Source organism: Helobdella robusta (genome assembly GCF_000326865.2).
Source record: "Helobdella robusta unplaced genomic scaffold HELROscaffold_2, whole genome shotgun sequence".
NCBI classification, from domain to species: domain Eukaryota; kingdom Metazoa; phylum Annelida; class Clitellata; order Rhynchobdellida; family Glossiphoniidae; genus Helobdella; species Helobdella robusta.
In genome coordinates this window covers 9,208,301-9,233,967 of record NW_008704083.1, presented here as the reverse complement: position 1 = coordinate 9,233,967, position 25,667 = coordinate 9,208,301, and the positions used below count along the sequence as shown (strand labels likewise).

Genomic DNA, 25,667 nt, shown 5'->3' with positions numbered 1-25,667 from the left:
CGAAGCTGCTGAGTTTAGTCACGTTGTTGTTGTTGTTATTGTTGTTATTATTATTGTTGAACTGTAGTTGCCGCCGCTCCCACTTGAGCTTCAGTTCTTGGAACCTTTTGAAAAGGTAGAAGTCGGCGAACTCCATAGCTTTGTTGTGTTGCGTCAGCATGAACTGAGATGACTCTGCCCAGTTCATATTATTATAATTATATATATTATTATTATTATTGATGTTATTCGTTTTATTATAATTAGTGTTATTAGTATTTCTACTGACGTCACGCTCCACGGCGTCCCAAGCGTCAGCCTTGCCTTCCCAGTTCCTCACCAACTGCATGAACTTCTCGTTCGATCGACGCACCGGGTCATTGCGTTTCGAGACGTTACCGCTGGACTCAGCGAGGTCTCCACGACACCTTGCGTTGTCCCACTGATCCATGCCACTCCAGGTGCTTCCGTTGGCAGAGTTCTCCCCGCCTGGAGACGACAGAAGCAAGCTTTCGTCGATGGAGTAGTAGGAGCCGCAAGAACAGCCGCTCGCGTTGATTCGGTAGTTGCATAGAGAAGATGAAGTCAAATCCTCGTCGTCAAAATCGTTCACGTCATCGCTGTCGTTGTCGCCATCGCCGTCCATGCTACTTTCCTCCGATGTTAATATTTTTAATTTTTTTCTTTCCGATATTGTCTGGTCGTGATCGGTTCTTGAGAAGAACCTGCCCAAATATCGAACCAAGATGGCCGTTTCTTCGGGGTGCGTATAGACGGAGGATGTGCTTCTGTAGACTGTTGACGAGTTCGATCGGTGATGAGAGAGGTAGTGGTGACTTCCCCGACGTTTGGTGGTCGGCGAAGTTGGTGACGACGATGGGGATGATGTTGTTATTAATGTCGTTGGTTGATTAGGTGCATGGGAGAAGTGATCCATGATGGATGGCTTTAAGGAGGATTTTTCAGGAAAGAGTTGTTCATTTGAAGTAATACCGTTGCTGTTGTGTTGCGTTTGAGTTTGCTTGTAAGTAAATGAAGATGTTTTTCGTTTGCTTTTTGCTGATGATGAGGGCTTCTTCTCGTTCGCAGCATCTGACCCCAGAGCACTATCTCGACTGGAGGAACCACTGATGTTCTTTCTTGAAAAATCTGTCAACAATCGAAATTTCTTACCTACGGAATTTCCAACATCATCACAAAACTCAACATGTTGAGCTGTGTTGTCAACAAGTTGTGAGTTTGTTGTGACGTTGGTAGACGTTGACAACAAATCGCAAGAAGCGCTGGTGGACGATGTTGAGACGGCGGCAGTCGTTGTTGGCGGAATGTTCGTTTTTGGTAGAGTAATTGCCGACTCTTCGTCGCAATTGTTGTAGCGTTTGTTGTTGCAGCTTTTGTCCTTACTGCCGCTTTGTTTGATCCTCTTATCGGCGCTGTTGCAATCAGGGAAGAGAGCCGAACTCGTCGGCAGGGAATTGCTTCGTTGATGGCAGCTGCGACTAAAATGAGGATTGGTGGGAGTCGGGGGTGGGGCAATGACGGTGGGTGACATAGCTGATGGTAGGAAGTTGAAGGTGAGGTACTGATTGGGCTGTTGACCGACACTGTGCTGATGCTGAAGTTTATGTTTCCTGTGACGATGTTGAAGCTCTCGTGGTGAATGAAGCTCTAGAAACTCGCAGCAATCACTCAAAATACCCCTATCTGTGTTGTCGTCGTCCTCTTCTTTCGTCTTATCAACATTCTGAAGAGGCTTGTCGCGGCTGCTGGCTGCCACAACCATCAGCGATCCTTCAATTCTATCTGGTTCGTGGACCACCCACTTGGTCCCACGCAACTTGTCAGGGAAGGGGTTTCCCTGCTGTGGGGCGTAATAAATGTCGTCCCTGCTCATCACCTTGCCCACGATCATGGGCGTTACGGGGACGAACTTGTGCTGCCGTGCACCAATGGCAGTGGCAATGGGAGGAGTTAGGTTTTTGAATGGAAAGTTTTGATTGGCTGGAGAGTTAACAGGGGTGATTCTTCTAATATTTGTAACGTTTGGTAATAGTAATGAAGCAGGTGATGGTGATGACGAGAACGATGATCCGAGAAGTGTCGGTGATGATGACGACGATGATTGTATTTCCTCCAAAGTTCGTTTTCTTTGTCTCAATTTCTCATCTGCAATGGAGAAAGGAAATAAGAGATTTCAATCATCAGTGTAAAAATGTTCCCATCAATGACGACGCATGAACAATCAGAAACCTTCAATCCTAAGTAGACCATCATCAACATTAACATCATCCTAATAAACAGAACAACCAACCAACCAACCAGCCAGTCAGCAAATTAGTCAGCCAATCACAGACACACACAGACAGACAGACACAGAGACGGACACGAACCTAATATTTTCTCAAGCAACATCCTGTTAAGAACATTCTTGCCGCTATTGACCACACCCAATCTGCCGAGGTCAGCCAGAATGACCGCCATATGCGCGCTGCTCTTCATCACCTGCAAGCTGCCCACGATCTTCCAGAATGACGGTCGTTTGCTGGGATCGATCTGTGTGTGGGGAGGAAGAAAAAGAGGAAGATGGTGAAGATGATAAGGATGAAGAAAAAGATGAAGATGATGAGAATAACAAAGGAGATGAAGATGATGATGATGATGGAGAAAACGACGAAGATGCTGATGAAGAAGATGACGTAGATGATGACGAAGAAGATGACGCAGAAGATGATGATGTGATTGGACGATAACTAGCATATATACGTGAACTAACCTGACAACATATAAAGGCCTGGTGGAGAAAATGAAGGGGGCAGTCTGACGACATCTTGCTAAACTCAACGTAATCGACGCCATATTTCTTCAATTAAATAATTAAAATCTAATTAGAATTTTAATTTAATTAAAATTCAATTGTAGAAAAATTAATTTTATATGTAATTAATGAAAAAAATTATCATTATCTAATGTACAATTGTTGATAAATTTTATTATGTTACAAAGGATAACCAAAAAAGCTTTCCCTCTCTATCTTTCTCTCTCTCGCTTTCTCTCTCTCTCTCTCTCTCTCTCTATATATATATATATATATATATATATACATATATAATATTATTGATAAGTTTATATAGCGCTAATTATGAAAATTAAATTTTTCTCAGAGGCGCAACGCAAGATAGAAAATCGAAACTCGGGGAAATTTGTGGAAACCATCTACTACCTTAACAGACAGTAGTTAGTAGTCAGGGTTAGGTTAGAGATAGATAGATAGAAAGAAAGAGAGAGAGAGAGAGAGAGAGAGAGAGAGAGAGAGAGAGAGAGAGAAAGAAAGAGAGAGAAATATTTTTACCTTTAGTAAAACAGCTTAATGATAGCATGTCAAATTGAAAGTGATTTATTGTACTCTTATCAGAGGTATGTAGGTTGTCAGTCAGACCAATTGATACTATATCAACACTCAATATATTATAATATATTTATAATAATAATAATAATCCCCTAAATATTTATATTATTATCATCATTAGCTACTGACAATCATACTAACTACATATTAATTCACATTGTGAAATAGAGATGACATAGTTAAATTAACCTTCATTCATTTGTTATGTTACTTATAAAGAAAAAATTTAATTTAAAAAAAATGGTTTTCACCATTATCATCATCACCACCATCGTTTTAATTCACCCACCACCACCACCACCAACATCATCATCATCATTATTTAGATTATCATCATCATTGTCATCATCATCATCAACGTTACACACCAATCGTCGTCACCCTCACCATAACAAGAATAAAATTAAAAATACGACCCCTTAAAATAACTGTTGAAAAACGTAAAAATTTTACTTTGTGCAAAGATGACAGTAATTATAGTTATAACATTAACCGAAACAGTGACAATAAACAGAACAATCATCATCGTCATCATCATGACGTCATCATCACATTATGACGTCACCCTAGCAAACAACCTTCGTTCTGGGGAGGATGTCGGGGTCGGCCTCAACCCTGGCAATGATCTCGCAGAGTACAATTCCATATGAGAAGACATCAGCCTGTGGTGATGTGACGTCATCGTTGTCGTCATCATCATTACTATCATCGTCATCATCATCATCATCACAATCATCATCATAGCAACCGTCACCATCGTCATCATTACCATTATCAAAAACCACATCACTATCATCATCATAACAACCACCACTATAACCATCATTATCATCATCAACAGTTACGTCAGCAATCTCATCATCACCACAAAAAAACCTTCTCGTTGTACTTCTTCCCAGCAATGCATTCTGGGGCCATCCAGTACGGAGAGCCAACAATCACGGGTGCAGAATTCGAACTATACACGTGTGTGTACGTGTGTGTGTATGTGTGTACGTGTATGTGTATGTGACAAGCGATTTGTGGTTATGAATAATGAATAATAATGTTAATTGCATATGCAAATTAAATCTCTCAAATATAGTCAAAAAAAAAACTTGAAGTGAAACTCTAGAAAAGCTCGTTCGTTTGTTGGATGGATGGATGGAGTTGGTTAATCATAAATGTGAAATCATTAAACTAGATAAACAACCACCATCGTCATCATCATCGTCATCATCATCACCCTCCTCCAATCCTTTCCTTACAATCATCATTATAATTATTATCATTGTCACACACACACAGACACACAAACACACACACACGTACTCAAATATACACACAAAGACATACATACACAAAGTCAAAGAGATACATAAACTTATATACAAACAAACACACGCATACACACATCCTATTACAAACAGAAACGCAGGCAGACATATACATTACATGCAATTTTAAAATTCCCACTAATTCAATTTAATGCATACCTGAAATTAAGGACTGTATATTTGTATGTATGTATGTTTATGTATGTATGTATGTGTGCATGCATGTATGTGTATGTATGTGTATGTATGTATGTATGTATGTATGTATGTATGTATGTATGTATGTATGTATGTATGTATGGATGTATGTATGTATGTATGTACATATGTATGCATGCATGCGAGCAAGTATGTTATGTATCTATATGGGTATTAAATTTCTAAACGCAATAACATTATATTAATTACTTAATTGCTCCATAACAACAACAACTACAACAACAACAACAATAATAATAATAATAATAATAAACAGAAATAATAATAATAACAAAAAGCATTGCAATTATTGTATTAGAGATAATAACTACTACAACAAGAGCTGATGACAACAATAACAACAACAGACAACAACAGCAACACAACAACAACAACAGACAACAAAAGACAACAACAACAACAGTTCAAAGAATTCAATTGATGACCATTACAAAATACTAATAAGTATCATTACTAACATTAAAAATTACTAATAAGTAATGGCAATAATGATATTACCACAAAAAAAACATGAATACAAATGTTGTTATTATTATTTCTTTTTTTATAAACGTAGCGTTGCCTACAAAAATAATAATAATTATAAAAACAACAACAGTAATAATAATAATGATGATGATGATGTAAAATATAAGTTTATTAGCAATTAACCTGCCAATCTCAAAAGTGGAAGTATTAAACAAGGAAGAATGAATATAGAGAGAAAACAGACACATACATCAATACACACACATAGACACACACACAAATACACACACCACACACACATAGACACACACACACACAACACACAGACATGAAGTAAACACAAGCATGCATAACCATAAGCATACATACGAAAAACCACAAACATGTAAACAAAAAGATACAAAAACTATACAAATAAAAATATACAGAAACACAAAAACATACATACAAAATTGAACCTAGCGGAAACCATACAAAAATCAAAGGTAATAAAATATAAGTAAAAACACAACAACAACATAAAAAAATACATCACTAAAGTACAATAACACTTAAAAAGTAATGAATGAAACATCAACATTATATACATGCAGACATGTACGTACACACACACACACACACACACACACACATACACACACACATAAATATATAAATAAACATAAAAAGAAATTTTATTTTTTGCTAAAACTTTTCCATCACATAAAGAAGACGAATGAACAATTGAACGCAAACAAGAAAGTCATAACGTATGCATACACAAATATGCGCAGGCATACAGAAAATACACACAAACTCATTAAATATAAAACTAGAACTACATAAACAATCAAACAAACAAGCAAGCAAGCAAACAAACAAACAAACATACATACACAAATACACACACCAGCATGAATAGCAATGAAGATGAATATATTCATTCAAAGATTCAATGTTTTTGACTACTTGAAAAATGAATGGAAATAGTCTGAGATCTTTGTTTGTTTGTTTACTTTGTGTTGTCGTGGGCGGTCATCATCATTATCATGACCAACAAAACTACCATCATCATCACCATCATCATCATCACCATTATCACTATCATTATCATCATCGTCCTCATCATTAGTATCACCATCAACACCACCATCAACGTCATCAACAACAACGTCGTCACCATCATATTATCACCATCATTATCATCATCATCATCATATTATCATCATCGTCCCATCATGAAGACTAAAGAACAGGGAAAACTAATCAATAATCCGCAATATAGATTGTGTGCTTAAATGTTGTGTTTGCTCACTCCATCACCACCACTACTACCACTACTACTACTGCTACTACTACTACTACTACTACTAGCACATTACCTCAAATAATAGTAATGCTATTATAAATAATACTACACGATACTGCAGTTTGTGCAGCGACTACCCCTACCACAACCGCAAATACTTCTACCACAACCGCAAATACTTCTACCACTACTACAACAGCTAATACTTCTACTACCAGTGCCAACCCAATTGGAATACTATAATTATTTTTGGTGAACTAACTCTGCCCTTATTTCTGATACAGTACTGGCGGCAATACTGTCATTAACCAGCATGCAATTAAATATCAATCTACCAATTACTGAATCTCGCATCACATATTTTATAAAGTCTTAACTTTCAAAAAATGGCCATCATTTGAAAATCACACACGCACGCGCACACACACGTCCAAACACACACACACGCACACGTCCAAAAACAAACACACGCACAAATGGAAAGACCAGAATGTAACACGAAACACAAGAGCATATGATTATTTGAGATGCACTTTGAATTGGAATAAAACCAATGAACAATTGTTTACCAAGGCAGCTACAGACACATGACAACTATTCTTCTGCTATCTGAGCCGTCTTACTGACCATTATAATCGGTTAACAGTTATACATATATATTTTTTTATTCCAAAAAAGTGTCATAAACCTCACTACAACTGAAAAAAAACTCCAAATATTATAAAAATTACTATAAAGAATACAGGTACTAACAGTAAACTTGGGATCTTATCGGCAAGTCCCAGGTCTGCTACAACAGCCACTGTCTTGCCGTCAGGATATTTCTTTATTAAAATATTCTGTCGAGATAAGTTTTATACTTGTAATGTATCATTTGATGATTTATTCATTTATTCGTTCATTCTTTCATCCATTATTTCTGTCATTTCTTCATTCATTGAATTCACTCATTCAGTTCAATCAATCCCTAACTCCCAACCCATCCATCCCAAAAGAGAAACCTTGGATGTCAAATCGCGGTGCATGTACCCACTGGCGTGGAGATACTTGACCCCTTTGGCGATGTCGCAGGCCAGGTGGATCCTCAGAGTCCAGGAGAGTGGCACATTTCTGTCGGCCAGCAACTGCTCTAAACTCCCGCCGTTTATATACTGATTAGGTGATTAGGGTAAAGTGGGATGATTGAATGAATGTTTGGCATTATATTTTTTTATTTTATTTATTTAAAATCATAAAAACATAATAATTGTAGAACAAATACTAAAATTATTATTATAATTATTATTATGCAAATATTATTGCGTTATAATAGTTATTAATAAAAACGAGAAGCCACACACCTCAACCAATGCATGCATGTGACCATCAACTATGCAAACTCCAAAGAATCTGCAGAAGACAAACAAAAAGAACAAAGGTCATTCAGATGATTTGTATAATTAAAAATCAAATAAATCATTAAAATTCAAAGATAATTATCTAGTAAAATATAGTGGAAAAAAAATTTGGAAATTATAATGAATAAATTGAAGATGAACACGTGTGAACAGTGAACATACTTGATGACGTTGGGGTGTGAGAGTTTGTTCATTAGTTGAATCTCTCGCCTAATGTTCGATCTATTAGTGTTTTTTTTATTCTTCTTCAGCACCATCACCTGCTTTGTGGTCTTATGGATGACCTATTAAAAAAAAAACAATTAAACTAATATTTTTAACAAGAAACATTTGAAAACATTCTTTTTGATTATAAAGAATGATGTTAAATATAAAAATTCAATGTCAAATTAATGAAAGAGAACTTGTATAAATTCCATAGACATAATATTAAACCAAAACATAATATAAACCAAACATGGCTTGTCTTCGATAAAAATTACACTTCTTACTATTGCATTGCTAATTACTTTATTACAAACTGTATTAATAATTGAAAAACAAACCTTATAAATGTTAGAAAAAAATCCAGATCCAATAAATTCATGTTCGAAGTCATCGATTCGATGTAGGGACGAAAGAGCACCTTTGATAGCTTTACACGAAGCACCACACGGACGTTCGACGACTTGATGAGTTTGATTGACACCTGCTTCCCTGACCACTCCATCTCTGGTCACTCCACATTTCACAAGACTCATAATGATTATGATTTCAACTGTTTGTATGGTGTTTGTTAATGCTGTTTGTAAATAAGAAAAATCAGAAAGTTATTGTAATGTAGTTATGAATATATATAAAATATAATAAATTAAATTAAAACTAAATATAACTATCAGTGAAAAAGCTGAAACAAGATTGTTATTGTAGGAATAAACTTAAGCTTTCATAAAGCTTAAATGGTAAAATTATTGTGATAAACATCAAATTAATAAATGATAATTAAAAAATAAAATGATTTATGAATTGGCAATTTAATTTTTTTCATCAAATTTTTAAAATTAATTTATATTAAATAAATATTATTATTAAATTAATTAATTTTTCCAAAATAAATAGAATGAACAAAGTTTGACACTTATAAATTTTTTAAATTATTAAAAAACTGAATTTTTACATAAATTTTGAAGCCAAAAGAAAAAAAAATTGAAAACCTAACTCTTACTACCTTAAAATTTTCAAACATGTCCACAAAGTCCAAAAAATCCTTTTTTAAAATCATTCGAAAGTTTAATTAAATAAATTCGGAAAAAATTTAAACAATACAGACGGTTATAGCGAAGTTTATTTCTAAAAATAATACTTATAAATAGCGTCCCCACAGTCTAATTCACTAATTAAACGGACATCATATATGTACGCGTGTGGTTGAGTGCTATATAAAGTAAACATAAGGATACAACGTTAGGTAAGGTAACTAAGTAATGGTCAGTTTTATCGAGAAAAAAATTACTTTTATCAAAATGAAAACTGTTTTTTGTATAAAATAATATTAAATATTACGTTATTTTAATTAAATTTTTAATTAATATAATAAGTCAAATTGTTTTTATGCTAGTTTAAATGAAAACATTTATTAAATTGTTTTACTTTTAATCTTTTCAAATCAATTTTTAAAAGTAAACTTAATTATATGCTTGTTTACATGGTTGCAGATTTTTTAAATATTTAATTAAACATAGCTTGAAATTTAAAATTTCTAATAGTTTCAGGTTCATATATTTGCAATAATTAAAAAAGTTTTTTGATCGATTGAAATAATGCGCAGACGGACTAAGAACTCTCCGACAGAAGATTCTCTGGATTCTAGTAGTAGCAGTAGCAGAAGAGGAATTGGACAGAATGATCATCATCACAAAAATTTTAATAAAAAGTAAAATTAAAAAAAAATTTAGATTAATTCGATTACAAATTTTTAAATTATAACTAATAAATTTAATATACAATTACTATTTGAATTTAAAAATGATGTTTTTTTTTAATTTTTCAATTATAATAATTAAATTTTAAAAATAAAAATAAATAAAATTAAATTTTTGGATCAGAGATCAACCATCGTCGGAGCATTCAGCAGATGCCAACAGTAGCAGAAATTTATTTTCAGATGTAAAAATCTGTTTGTTCTGTAATGTTCTCTTGCTTGCACTGTATGTTCACACATTGCATCCTTCCGTTACTGGTGGAGACTCAGGTAGGTTTTTTTTTGAGTAAATATTTTTAATTTAATTTTAAATTCACAGTTAAATTATTAATCAATTTTATAATAACAAATCTTATATATTTTTTAATAAAACCTGCATCAAGTCAAAAATTTTTTTAATTTCTTAAAACAAATAATAATAGATATTTGAAACTTCATTCTTTTGCTCTTAAATAGGTGAACTCATTATAGCCTCTTATGAACTTGGGGTCAGTATTATTATTATCATCATTATTGTTTTTTTATTTACTGTTATTACTTAATATTTACAATAATCAGTCAAAATTACTGTAGTATAATTTTTTGAAAAATCATTATTATAGAATTTTTCTTCTTTCTCGTGCCTTATCTTTTTAGGACATTAGCAACCATCGACCTCCACAAAACCTGATCTTTAACATTTTGTTAAAGAGTGGCAATGTGGTGATATTCAACAAGTGACACATTATGAATATTCATGATTGGAAAAGTATAATTTCCTCCCTAGGTGGCTCATCCCCCAGGCTACCCTCTTTTTACACTCATCTCCAAACTCTTCATCACGTTGATTCCAGTTGGAGGCATTGCATGGAGGGTGAACTTGATGTCAGCTGTCTTCAGCTCTTTCAGCAGCTTCCTACTGCAGCTTACCGTTTTGAGGTTTATTATTTTGGTTTTTACAAATAAAATACTTTTGCTACTACTACTACTACTACTACTACTTCTACTACTACTTACTACTACTACTACTACTTCTACTACTACTTACTACTACTACTACTACTGCTACTACTACTACTACAACTACTACAATTACTACTACTACTACTTCTATTACTACTACTACTACTACTAATAATAATAATAATAATAATGACCTTTGATTTAAACCTGATTTCAGAACGACCAAATGTATTGGGACCAGTCTGCTAGTCTTACCTATCTTCTCCCTGAACAACTTGACCTGGTTCTGGTCGACGTGCGCTGAAGTGTTTGCCCTAAATAACTTTTTCACATCTCTAATCGTCTTCACCGTCGTTGTTCTAATCGATGGTGGGGCCAGTGAATTTGATAGCAAGCTGTTTCGTGTTTTGAGTAAAGATGGTGATAGTAGTAGTGGTAGTGCTTGTACTAGAGACAGATTTCTATTACAAGTATGATTTTGTTTCTATTGATTTTGTGCGTTATTCTTTTAACTGTGCTTTTGTTTGGGCTGTTTCATTCATTTGTTCATTCATTCATTCATTCATTCGTTCGTTCGTTCGTTCTTTCGTTCATTCATTCATTCATTCATTCATTCACTCATTCATTCATTTTTTCATTTTTACATTGATTTAACTTTTTATTACAACATCATTTTGTGTAATTCAAATAGACAAATTTTTTTCAAAAAATTAGACAAATTAACATTACAGTTTGCGTTGTTTTTTTGAATCAGAAAGTTCAGATATTGGCATTTATTTGTGGGCTTTCCTTAACAAATCAACATACGATCGTCATTTATGTCCTGTTTGTGGCTTCTTGGGCGCTATTCAAACTTCATCGGGCCCAAGTTAGTGATCAGGGATGTGATGACGTGATTAGGGATGTAACATTAGAGATGTGAAGAAGAGAGAGTTATTAAATTATTGATGATGATGGTGATTTGAGTGCGACTGATGGTGGTGGTGATGTGAGTGTGACAACGTATTTGATAATTGTTATCACAAACATTTCAACAAACATTTAATAAAGCTGTTGTTTTGTTATTTCAATTCAATAAAGCTTCTTACAAGAAGAACGTTGGCTACCCTCACTTTCATCACTATCCTCTCCCTCTCACCTTACGTCTATCTCCCCATCTCATCTCACATGCAATGGGGAAAGTGGTCTTGGGGTGATCAGAGAAGTTTGGCGGGATTCTTCACCCACCTCTTCAGAGTAGAATATGGCACTTTTGATTTGGTGGGTGTTTGGATTGATTGATTGACTGGCTGGCTGGATGATTGACTGATTGGTTAATTGATTGACTGATTGGCTAATTGAGTGATTGGTCGGTTGTTTGATTGACTGATTGGTTAATTGATTGATTGATCGGTTGTTTGATTGACTGATTGGTTAATTGATTGACTGATTGGTTAATTGAGTGATTGGTAGGTTGTTTGATTGACTGATTGGTTAATTGATTGGTTAATTGATTGATTGATTGGTTCATTGAGTGAGTGAGTGATTGATTGATTAATTGATTGATTGGTCTGTTGATTTGTTAATGGACTGTTTAATTGATTGTTCTTAGGGCAAAGGCGGTATTGGTTCTGGCTTTCAAACAGCCATCAGGTATTTCAACCAACCATTTCAACCATCCCTACACATCCAGCCAGACATTTTATCATTCTCATTTCTCTACACCTACTCAACAATTTTGAATATATGTGGCAATGTGATAACATGAGAATTTTTCAAATTATTTTGATGAATATGTAAATTAGACAACAATTGAATAACTTTACATGCTTTCATGCTCTCCGTAGGATGTACTTCCATCATTTACAGTCGAGAATGTGTGAGTTGTGTCCGTGGCTGGCCCTCATTGGGCTGGTCACTTCTGTGTCTTGGTCAGTTCCTTTATGAATATTACTAACTTTTTTATTCAAGTAATTCTACTAACCTATTTGCATGCAGTAGATACGTGTACATACAAAACATACATACATTGCCTGCTTACAAACAAACAAATACCAATGCGTACAAACTTATACAAACGAACTCATACTTTCAAATACAGGTATTTAATAGACAAATGCAAAAGTTTAATCCTTGTATGTTTGATGACGACGACCTATCTCGGTTTTTTCTGTGTAAGAGCCAATCTGGATCTCAATAATGCTCTTCTTCTTGGAGTTGTTCGTTTGTTTGTTTGCTTTTATTTGTTTGCTTTTGTTTGTTTGCTTCTGTTTGTTTGCTTTTGTTTGTTTGCTTTTGTTTGTTTGCTTTTGTTTGTTTGCTTCTGTTTGTTTGCTTCTGTTTGTTTGCTTTTGTTTGTTTGTTTTTGTTTGCTTGCTTTGTTTTGTATTGTTTTTTTAATAAAATTTTGTCGTAACTTCTTTATGCTGTTTATGCTGTATTTATGCTATATATTTGCTTCACAAAGTTTTATGTGAGTTATATAAGCCTATTTAAAGCACGTATATAGCATATATATTTGCTTATATATTATAAAGCGTATATATAGCTTATATAAGTTTATATTATTTTTATCATTATGAATAATATTAATAAAAATTCAGGTTGAAAGATTTTGGATGCAGTCAGATATTGGTGTGTGTTTTTATTTGGAAGATTTTTTTATTATGATAATTTTGTAATTAATTTAATATAACGATGATAATAATTTAAGATAATAATATTGGAAAATTATTCTTATCACTTCCTATCACAACATTACAGCATCACATTAATGCATAATAACATTATTTACATTATAACATCAGGCTTGGTATTGCTTGCCTGTGTAGGCTACCATACGGCCATCAGGTTAATTAAATTAGTCTATCTATTTGTTGTATATTTAGCCATTGGTGTCAGTATTGTCGTTGTGTTTAATGTTGTGTTACTATCCTTATTAAAAAGGCGGTTTCTTCTTTTGTACGCTTTATCGTTCATTCTAATTTACAACTGGAGAATAGTCGTTTTGGTTGTATTGTTAATGACAAATATTTGCGGGAAAATGAGAAAATTATAGCCAGGATACGGATTCGGACTCTGATACAACGAATCTCGATTTCTTTGATTTGTCCCACTCCTAATTATCATCATCATTACATCGTCCTGACCACCATCATCATCACAGCCACATCATCTTCATCTTAATGATCATCATCATCACATCTTCATATTGATCGTCACATCGTTCCCTCATCATCCTCACCATCATATCTTCATATTATTAATCATCGCATCGTCATCGTCTTCCTCATCAGGTTAGTGGTGGAAAAATTTTTGGGAACATCAAAGGTGCCCATGACGTCTGTTTTCACCACGATGGGATCCATTATCCTTATTGCCCTGCAATTAGTAAGATATGTCACACACACACACCCCCCACACACACACACACATACACGCCACACACACACACCACACACACACACACAACAACAACAACAACGTCACCAAAACACTGACATTTACAACAATAACAACTGCAACAGCAAAACAACTACAGCAAATGCAACAACAGCAACAATTTTGTGGTTCACAATTTTGCGACGGGGCTACTCAGGTCCATGCCGCGGGGGGCCCTCATTCTTACTAAGGGGGACCTACCATCGTTATCATTAAGGTGAGGATATGAATGATGGTGAAAAGGTTAAAGTTCAGATGATTCAACAGCGCGCCACAAACATCGTATATGAATGCATGTTAAACGACGCATCACAAACAAAGCATGTGATAGGTTGGGATCTTTTTTGTCTTATTCGAACCCGGTTACTGCGCAACAGCACCAGGCGACACTAACCACTTGGCCATCACGCCGCCCCAAGAAGATAATGATGACGGCGTTGATGATGACAATGATGATGACATTACATTTTCAGGTATTTCCATATATGCGAAGGTGTGAGACCTGATATTGACATCATAGATGTTGAGGTCAGTGACGCTTACCACCACCACCACCATCATCATCAATCATCATCATCATCACTATCTCATTTATCTACGTCATCATATTATCAGATTATTATCATCTGATTCGTCGTTGATATCATCGTCGTTATGATCATTTTCATCATCAGAGGCAGCATTGCCATCGTCATCAACAGCATCGTCACCACCATCATCATCAGCATTATCACTTTCTCAGATACTCAGTTATCAGTGGTCAATTCGGGGTATCAAAAAGTTCAACCCAAGCGTCGTCATCCCCGGTGATGTTTGGAACCTAAATAATTCACTGCTAGAAGATGGAAGACATGCATTTAATTTCAAAACGTTTCTCGATGTTAACATTAAAAGGTTTGCACATTTTTTTTAAACCTATTCTGATTCATCATCGTCGTCGTCTTCATCATTATTATCATCATTTTCCTCTTCATTAACATCATTTTCATCATCATTATTTCCGCCATCATGCTCCTCGCCACTGTCATCATCATCTCGTTATCATCTACATTCTCATCATCACCATCGTCATCATCATCTCGTCATCATCATCATCATCCTTGACGCCAACAACACGACAGACGCCCGATATTTGCCTGCATAGGAATGCAAGACAGGGACCCAAGTTGGACCCCCCACTACAAAATATGGCCCTATGGGGTCTGCCACAGCATTCAGCACGTCACCAATCCACTGAACCCTAAACTATGGGCGGAGACTGCAGGTCTTGCCCTACATGAATATTCCATATCGTCACCTTACCCTTACATACATACCTATCCATATATTCACCTACATTATTAACATCAATGTTTGTTTTATTTATTCCAATAAATTAATTTAATTTTCCAAGTTAATGTTAATTAAAATTATGATATGCTACTTGTTGATATATGATAGTAAAAGAAAGAAAGAAAGAAGAGAGAGAGAGAGAGAGAGAGAGAGAAGAGAGAAAGAGAAAGAGAATAGCTAGTGTTTATGTTAGGTTCAATAGTTTACGATTAACTATTTGGTGCTAGGTGGCCTAGCTGACAAGTGGCGGTACAAGTATAACGAGTTTGATAAGAGAACGTGGGAGAAAGTTGCCAATGATGAGATGTGGCACGCTAAGTTAGTACTTGTGTTTGTGTTATTGATTGATTGTTGGTTAATTGGTTGGTTGATTGGTTGGTTGGTTGGTTGGATGATTTGTTGTTGGATGGTTGGTTATTGGATGGCTGGTTTTTGGATGGTGTGTTGTTGGATGGTTTTTTGGTTTATTGATTGATTGATTGATATCGTTAATTTAACTAACTGACAGACTAGTTATTTGACCGATTGAATGGTTGATTGATTGACTGATTGATTGATTGGTGGGCTGGTTGGTTGATTGATCAATTGATTGTCACTCCGCAGGATAGCCACAGCCTTTCACTTCTACAAGGAAGGAGTGCAATCGAATAACGATAACTACAAGGCCGATCTGCTCTACTACTCCTACGAGGTAATCATAACATTTGGAAATAATACAACAACCACTGCCACTTTAACAATAATTAATTAATTACGCAACAATAATAACTATCATAATTAGCAAATTAATTAATATTTATTATTATTATTATATTATATTATTATTATGGTCGTCACCACAGCTGTACTTCCGCGCCATAAAATTACACCAGCACCCAAGTCGAATGACCGACGTTGAAACTTTTCCTAGTTTCTGGCACAAAAATTTCGCTCTGGTCTGCGAGAAGTTGCTCCATGTGACGAAACCGCTGGGCCTGGATAAGGTTGCTTCTACCATAAGCATAACATTCAAGAGTTATTTAATGCCTTAACAAGGAATTAAAATATAAAAATAGTTTAAGAAGTAGATAATGAAAATGATGAAACTTTCTAGTCGAAATTCAGTGCAGCGGAGAACTTTAAATTTTTGAAACATCTACAGATAAAATTGTGCAAATCCAGCATCTTTCATTTCGAGCAGTACTTGCACCTCAGTCACGACGATGCAGACGCTAATAACATAATAAGCGCCATTCAAATCTTGAAACAGAGATTGGATGTTTTTAATAATTTCAAAAAGGTTTTGCTTCAATTCTTCTCCATTCCATAGCTTCAAATCACCGATAATTCATTTAATTATTTTCGGATTCCTGATTCTTCAGACCTCCTTTCAGAATAAAATTCAACGTTATTCATGTCATTTTTTATTTTAAAAATTTACTATTTAAATATAACTTGCATCACGAAAATCAATTAATGAAATACTTTTGAAGTTGCATGCTATTTATAGCATCTCAGCACCACTGCCATAATTTAACCAACAGGCAGACGAAACCCTCGAACGAGCGGCGAGAAATTTGGAAAAGTTGGATGGAATCGCAGAAAAAATGAGAAATTTCACACGAACAACAAGATAATAATCCCACCTTACAATATTTTAAATAAAATTAATCGGTCGACATCTTAAAATCAGTATTCAACTAAGTGTATCGCATACTTCAAATGATAGTCTCATTGATACAACAGCCTAATGAAACGTTGTTGAATCATGTTTCGTTTGTTTTCAACTGTACATGTGGTCCAGATTTCTACATCTCAAGCAATTTATTTACAAAACATTGTTACCGTTATACATAGGCATACGTATTTTAAAACGACTGATATTTCCTTTTGTCATCTCTTCATACAGAATCATGAACGTGTGAGCAATTTCTAGCGAATCATGTCATTAAAACTTCTATGAACCTACTTTTACGCTGAGTAGTTTTAAGTTTTTCCATTAAAATGGTGATGAAAGTTTATTGATGATATTAAACTTTAGCTTGTTTTACTGGATCAACGTAGCACAACTTTGATATTTATTTTGTTCAAACGAATCAAGTATTCAACTATTTTTCTTTTAATTATTTTTTTTCCATGCTATTCTTCAACAGCACGTTGAATGATTTTTTTTTTCATACATGCATGCAGCTGTTTTTTTTATTTGTTTCTGTTACTTGTTGATTGGAGTGCTTAGAATTTTTTTGAAAATATTTCAACAAAATTTTAATGAAATAAACAAAAATTTAACAAATGAATAGAAATTGTTTGAAAATTTACGTAAAATATCCAGCGAAAAACAAATGATAATAATAATACAGTGATATTTTTGATGAAGACGACGTAGTGATACGAATAGAAACAGTCAGTAAGTCAGTCTATCTCTTCAATGAAAAATTCTTCCCCATCATTAAGATCAACAACTGCATTCAAGTTGGAGACATGCTCTGTCGATGGCGGTTCAGAGGAGAGATGATACGACGATGCAACTTGAGTCCCACCATCAACACCAAATCCTCCATCATCATCTTCGTTCAGATCGGCATTCAGCAAGCCATCTTTCTCGTCAATTCTTTCAAGTCTCCATCTATTGTAGCCGTTGAAATTATTTATGCTTCTAATTTGAGGAATTAGTCGTGGGCCTAAGAAGTTTCTTACAGCTATGTCCTTTGAAGTAAGTTTATCAAGGTAAGGCAGATGAACAGTTGACAGTTCACTAATGGAATGACTTGTGAGTTTAAATGAAGTAAGAATTGAACTTTCAACATCTTGAATTTTCTTTTGAACAGTGTACAGTTGTGGCTTGTGTAATGGCAACCAGCCTGCTTTCTTAGGTGCATCGGTAGACTGAGCCCCATTATAAAATGCAATACTTCGAGTCACCAAGCTGACTTGATAGCTGGACATATTGGACTTGACTGACCACTCTCCAGTTGAGGCATCGGCCAGACTGAAATAATCACTAATCATTGACATATTCTCGATAGAGTTTGCAAAATCTGGATAATTTTGGTGAAGAAATGCACAATAGGTGTCAGAGGAGAGACATGATTTATCGAATATCCCATCAGGATTGAATGTTAGTGAGTTTCTGGAATGGTGGAGCAGATGATCAGGTAGGTTGCTACTTGCTGGCTCCATATCTTCCAATCTTTTGCAGTGCAACACTTTACCTAGAACTCTGAACAATGACATGCCTGGAAGAACAAATGAACAAAAATGAATAAATTTATACTACATAAATTTTCAAAAAATTTTACACAATAAAAATTAATCATGAAAATATACAGCAAAAACATTATAACGTAAGCAACCAAAATTACCAGAATCTTTGACTCCAACATAGCTAGATCTTTCTGAAGCATCACTAGATTTCTTTTTCAACATTTTTTTACTTTCCTTTTTATTGTTGTTGCTTCTATTGTTGACCTGAGATGTTGTTAAAAATTTTGAGGCCTTGTGAGGCAACCTTGCTCTGCTTGTGCAGATGAATTGCAAGGTCAACAAGGCTGATCTGATGTCGCCACTGCTTGTTTCAACTATTTCTTCCAACGTCTGTTGTTGATGGTTACATGAATTGACATTTTAATTTTCATTGTGGTGATTTTGTTTGAATTTTTTCAGTATAAATATCAAATTAAATATATTATTTCAAGTTAAATTAATCAATCAATCAATCTTCGTTTTGCGTCCGGAGACCCAGTTCCCCGAGTTAGGACGTCTTCAAGTTAATATAAATGCAAACAAAATGTTTATAATACAAAAGAAATAATACTAGGAAAATTGAATTACCTACATCTAACCTCTTTACTTGGCTGAACAAAACTTTTCAGTTTCAAACTGGATCCACTATTGGCAATCCTTTGTAAGGCTTTCATCATTGCGGTTGAAGAGATTGGATTGAACTTTATGACATTCATTTTTAAATTATCAAGTAGATTGGGTGGGAACAAGTGTCTTTTAATGTTGGAGGATTGATCACTGTCTGTAACAATGAAAACACATGGATAAGCACAGGATAATTGAGAATACTTTGTTATCAAGTCATGGAATTTCGCTGCATTTTGAATGAAAACATTTGGAAAATCTTTTACTAAAAATAATTTTTTCTCTCTTCCATCCCCACCAAAATTTAAACTGGAATAGCGATTTGCTCTAAATAAAAAGTCAGAAAATTTGGTGTATTGTGAATCTGAAGACACTGTTGAACATCTATAGTTTGGATAGTCATAATTATTAAGATCACTAGATTCATAGTCATTCAAAACAGGGTTGACCCATTCGATTATTTCAATGTTCAGCTCACTGCACAAAACATTCAATGTTGTTGTCTTGCCACAACCAGATGGCCCTGACAGCAGGATGAATGGTGTTTTCAGATTGGCCGATAACCTTTCTTTCAAGCAAGTTTCAAGTTCCTGAATCTTTGCTTTGTGGACGGCCAGCTCAGGCAGCGTCTTGGGTGCGCAGTGACTGACCCAGGACTCGTTGTTTGGCAGTTTCGGTTTTTTAACCGGGACATCAAAATCGGATGACCACTTTTTGAGCATCATTTCATTCAATGTCCAGATAACTTAGAAATTGTTCAAATAATAATGTTTTTTGATCAGGAAAGAATGTAAGACGAGGTAGCTTGTAAAAAATGTGACGTACACAAGATGTACACGTACTGTCAGTTTGAACTGAAGCGATGTTTAGTTGAATGTTGTTGACAAGTAATGTTGTTGAAGAAGTGTAAATAAAGTTTCCATTTTTAAATTAATATCGTTTATTTTTAGTGAAATGAAAAAAAAATGATAAAAATAATATTTAAATAAAACAGGATCAGGCTTCACTATCAACTGTCAATTACATTTTCAAAAAAAAACGGACTATTTAATTTTAAAATCTACTACTACATTTAAATTTTGAGCGATTTTAAAGTTTGCACCTAAGCAACGAACAACAATTTTTCCAATTTTATTTTATTCTATTTTGTCTATGCATCTCATGAATATATATATATATATAGATATAGATAGATATATATGTATCCATGATGCATCTTTAAAAAATTCATGGCATCATGATGTGAATTCTATATGAATTTTCACATAAAGAAAGTGAATTATAAATAAATTTTCGATAAATTATAAATGCTGAATGTTCATTGCCATAAAGAACCAACAAATTGAAGTTAATTCTGTATTAATTAATTTACATTTTACAACATATCTCCATGAGAAGCATTTGCAAAATAATAACAATTGTATAAGTCCATGAAGAGATGACGAAAAAATGCATAGATATATATAATAAATTATGTATTATATTATAATTATATATTATATCTATGAATAAATATGCAATTTCAGTTATTTGTATGCTTGCATGGGTATTATAGCTTATAAGTAGGGTAATGTTAGCATGTATATTTTTCATAATATTTATATATAATATTCTGTACTTAATTATTATAATTTTATATTATTTGTATCGTTACTATTATTAATATGCGTTAAAGAAGTGATACGTGTATAAGTGTGTTTGCTTTATTACATAATATGCACGTATATATACACATAGATATATGTATATATAATTATATATGCAAATATTATATATCCCAGGTGTTGAAAATTATTCTTTTTGATGTTAGTGTTTCTTTGCCATTGTGCATACTTGTTTGTGTCTGCTTGTGTGCGTGTGTGTGTGTGTGCATGTTTGTATTCGTGTGGTGTGTGTGTGTGTCTGTTTTGTGTGTGAGTGTGTGTGTGGGTGTGTGCGCGCGTAAGAAGTGTAGAATTGAACATGCATCAATATTTGTAACGGTAATATTTATTTACGATAGAAGACTATTAATAGCAATATTAAGAACTAATGCAAATATGCAGTGCACACATACACGCATTCATAAACTAACATACATACACACACACACACACACACACACACACACACACACACACACACATACATACATAAACTAACACACACATACATAAACTAATTCACACATACACAAGCACACACACATACATAAATATACACTCATATACACACACAGGTATAAACAAACACATGCAGATAATACACGCACGCAAAAACGTACAAACACAATCATAAGAACGCAAATGCGTTTTTGTGATACCCAAAATATCAAAGGTAGAAGACAACTTCGTAATTTTAATTGCTGGCAAAATATAAATATGCATAATTAATATGATCCTTAACATTAATTTCATATATATATCATATACCTTCATTATATGGTATATATATATATATATAAATATATATATATATATTGAATATCAAATATATATAAACACAAAACACACGCAGACACAATCGCATATTAATAGCATTTTATAACATGCATAACTCAAAATGTGGATGTATGTATGTATGTGTATATATGTTTGTTTGTATGTATGTGTGTATATGTATAAGTAAAAATGTGTGTATATATGTATGTGTGAGTGTATGCATATATATGTATGACCGTATTTATGTTTATAAGTATCTCGGTAAGCAAAACAATATAGTATATATGTTAGTGTGTTATATTAGTATATCAATGTATGAAAATATATATGCCCATACATTATTATAAGATAAATATGATATATGATATAGGATATATATGATATACGATACATATGATATAAGATAGATATATATGATATATGATATACATAGCGATGAAATAAAATTACAGTAAAATATATAAAAATGGCATTAGCATTGTATTGTTAGATGAATGGCTGGATGGATGTTATCGTGTTGCACTGTACTAGTTATGAGGTTTTCTTCGCCAGCCAATGCATGTTTATTTACATTATTTCACTGTATTTAAGTCTTTAAGATACGATTTCTTTTTATTAATTATAAAATCAATATAATAGAAAAATGTGAATAACAACAACAACATCAATAATAATAATAATATCAATAAAAATAATATAAATAATAATAATTATATAATAATAATAATAAATGACTACCTTCCGAACGCATCATCCAACACTCCATACCACTCTGCGACGCTTCATTAATAATTAAATAAATAAATAATATACAACAACAATAATAATAAAATAATAATAATAATAATCATAATCATAGTAATAATAATCATAAAGGTTTGTTGGAGATGGTACCGTAATAATATTCGTTCGGTTAATTATTATTCCGCTTCGGTTGGTGCAAACTCTTTCATTTTTTTTCTTCCATTTTTTATTCTTTCATTCACTCACTCACTCACTGTCTTATTTTCAGTTTAACTGTAATAATATTAATTATAATAATAATAATATTATTATTATTCATGATATATTATGTCGTTATTATGCTATAGGAAAGTATATATGAGAGAGGCACCCTTTTGAACTGGTTTATTTTCCATCTTGAATGCTGCGTAGAGCGTACGATCCCGTACCATCGAACCTGTCGCAGTAACAACATGGTAGTAACATCTTCATTTCAATTACTATCTCTACTACTAGTACTGTTGCTTCTACTACTACTACTACTACAGCTGCCGCTACTACTGCTACTGCTACTAAAGTAATTTTAGGTTTCAGTATTGTGTCTTTGTGTGAAGTTTTTTGAATGTTTACACCTTATAGCTGCATCCTTGATCATAATCTGGAGTACACGTCTGCAAGTTCGCACGCACGCACCTCTGTACAATTCACTCATACAAACGTACGTTCGTGTACGCCACACGCACACACACACGCGCGCACACACATGCGTACACACACATACATACACACACACACATACGTACACTAAACTTAATTACACTCAAAAAAAATTATTTTTCCTAGTGAAGATTTTTAGAGCACTATATTTGAAGAAGGAAGTAAGGGCGGAAGGAAGGAGTGAATAAATGGAAGTATAAATGACTTGAACCATTTAAGGACAAAATGAATTCTCAAGTTCAGCAGCAACAACAACATCAGCAGCAGCAGCAGCAACAACAACAACATCATCAACAACATCATCAACTTCATTCAAACGAATATTACCAACAACATCATCAACAGCAAAAATTTCTTGCTCATCAGTCTGGCTACAACAACAACAACAACAATAACAACACTTACTTAAATAGCAACAACAACAACAACAATAACAACCAGATAAGTAATTATACTACAAACAGCAACAACGATACTACCACAAATACTTTCGAATACGATGGCGTCTCCAAGGATTCACTTCATAATATAAATAATAATAATAATTTAAATAGTAATAATAATAATAATAATTTAAATAGTAATAATAATTTAAATAATACTAATTTTAATAGTAATAATTCGAAATCGCAATACTTGATTGGTGGATCAAACTATGTGGACAAATACCACATCAGCAGCAGCAGCAGACATTCACAGGTTCATAATTATTTTTTAATTATAAAATTACTCGCTGGCGTGCAATTATAATTATAATTACATTTTTACACGTATTTAATTGTAGGGTAGTAATTAGTGCAGTCGTGCAACAATTACTGCCAGAGTTATAATTGTAGTAGTAACGGTTGCAGTTTAAGTTGTTGAAGTAGTAGTTGTAGCAGTAGTAGTAGGTGTAATAGTAACACTAGCTGCTATACTAGTTGCTGTAGTAAAAGAAGCAGTGGTAGTAGCTGTAGTAAGAGTAGCTGTAATAAGAGTAGCAGTAACAGTTGCAGTAGCGATGAGAGTGGCACTTGAAGTAGCAGCAGTGGATTGTTCCTTACATACATTTAATTTGTTTTTCAGAAAAATTTCTTTCGATCCAGGTCAAATCGGCTACAATTTTTTTTTAAACGTGTCATCCAACTAGGCATAGTTTCTTTTCGGTCGGACATTGACGCTCCATAAAACTTCAATATTTACCTTTACACAATGTCACATCTTTCAAGTAGCTACTCTCTTTACTTTTAAAATTTGAAACTCCCATCTACCCGCTTATACAATATAGTTTTTAATGTGGCCGTACAACCCTTTGCACTTTCGCATCCTGTCTTTCCAACATCCCAACATCCGAACCAAAACTTGCTAGTAGCATATTTTGAAATGAAACTTCACCCGTCTAGAATGACTTGCTATCCGAACTTAGAAACATCAAGTCTGCTGGATTTTAAATGCAAAACTTTCATCTCTCTCAGGCATGTTCAGACAAACTCTGAAGCTGCTGTCTGTCAAGCGCTAGTAGCTGTGTAGCCAGTTGTGGCAGTAGTACTAGCCGCAGCAGAACTCCAAAAAGTGTTTAATATCAAATTTTAATATGAACACACTTAACGCAGAGCCTTGCTTACGACAACCTCCACCAACAGCCCAACATGTTTGTGGCCGAACACTGTGGCATGCCATACTTCCAACACAACAACAATGCTGCCAACAACAACAACATGTTGATGAATATCAATGCTCACAGCAACAACAGTCATCATCACAACCTCAACAACAACAACAACAACAACTTTTTATATAACCAGTTCATGACATCGCATCAACACCATCATCAACAACAGCAACAACATCAACAACATATACTGCAACATTGGCAACAACAACAGCAACAGCCAACCTTTTTTTATCATCCATCTGCAACAAATTTTCAACAATTCTCAACCAATTTTGTCGAAAACACCGCCATAAACACAACAACCAGCAACAACAACAGCAGCAACAGCAACAATAATATTACAACGACTGTTACTAGCACTACTAATAACAACAACAGCAATACCAAAACTGCTAATACTACTACAGCTACTGCAAGCTGTAGTAGCAGCAGTAGTAGTAGCAGCAGTGGCAGTAATATTACTAATAAGCTGCCATCTTCAACTAATACGAAGTAATCATGATTTTAATTTTGTTGATGATGTTGTTGTTGACGATGTTGTTGTTGATGATGTTGTTGTTGATGATGTTGTTGTTGTTGA

The 25,667-nt window shown here is 34.0% G+C and overlaps 3 protein-coding genes across 3 annotated transcripts; 1 reads left to right on the top strand and 2 right to left on the bottom strand.

Annotated features, from left to right (window-relative positions):
* Positions 1–2,325: 2,325 nt before the first annotated feature.
* HELRODRAFT_64650 (hypothetical protein) lies at positions 2,326–8,813 on the bottom strand (the record flags this gene model as incomplete). Its single annotated transcript, XM_009017784.1, has 9 exons — positions 2,326–2,532; positions 2,753–2,839; positions 3,964–4,047; positions 4,262–4,343; positions 7,430–7,515; positions 7,678–7,827; positions 8,017–8,065; positions 8,236–8,357; positions 8,619–8,813. The coding sequence occupies 9 exons, from the start codon at positions 8,811–8,813 to the stop codon at positions 2,326–2,328; spliced, it is 1,062 nt and encodes a 353-aa protein (XP_009016032.1).
* Positions 8,814–10,488: 1,675 nt separating this feature from the next.
* Positions 10,489–18,003, top strand: HELRODRAFT_106256 (hypothetical protein). Its single transcript, XM_009017783.1, has 20 exons — positions 10,489–10,521; positions 10,800–10,951; positions 11,193–11,379; positions 11,739–11,843; positions 12,056–12,235; positions 12,567–12,607; positions 12,802–12,885; positions 13,056–13,173; positions 13,558–13,588; positions 13,762–13,804; positions 14,251–14,344; positions 14,482–14,612; positions 14,869–14,923; positions 15,138–15,289; positions 15,517–15,659; positions 15,955–16,045; positions 16,331–16,418; positions 16,570–16,710; positions 16,869–17,006; positions 17,251–18,003. Exons 2-20 carry the CDS (start codon positions 10,896–10,898, stop codon positions 17,341–17,343), a joined length of 1,971 nt encoding a protein of 656 aa, XP_009016031.1. The 5' UTR covers positions 10,489–10,521; positions 10,800–10,895; the 3' UTR covers positions 17,344–18,003.
* Positions 18,004–18,415: 412 nt separating this feature from the next.
* HELRODRAFT_130916 (hypothetical protein) lies at positions 18,416–20,241 on the bottom strand (the record flags this gene model as incomplete). Its single annotated transcript, XM_009017782.1, has 3 exons — positions 18,416–18,942; positions 19,069–19,300; positions 19,549–20,241. Coding segments are annotated over 3 exons (1,452 nt in total), but the record flags the coding sequence as incomplete, so codon positions are not given.
* Positions 20,242–25,667: the final 5,426 nt, after the last annotated feature.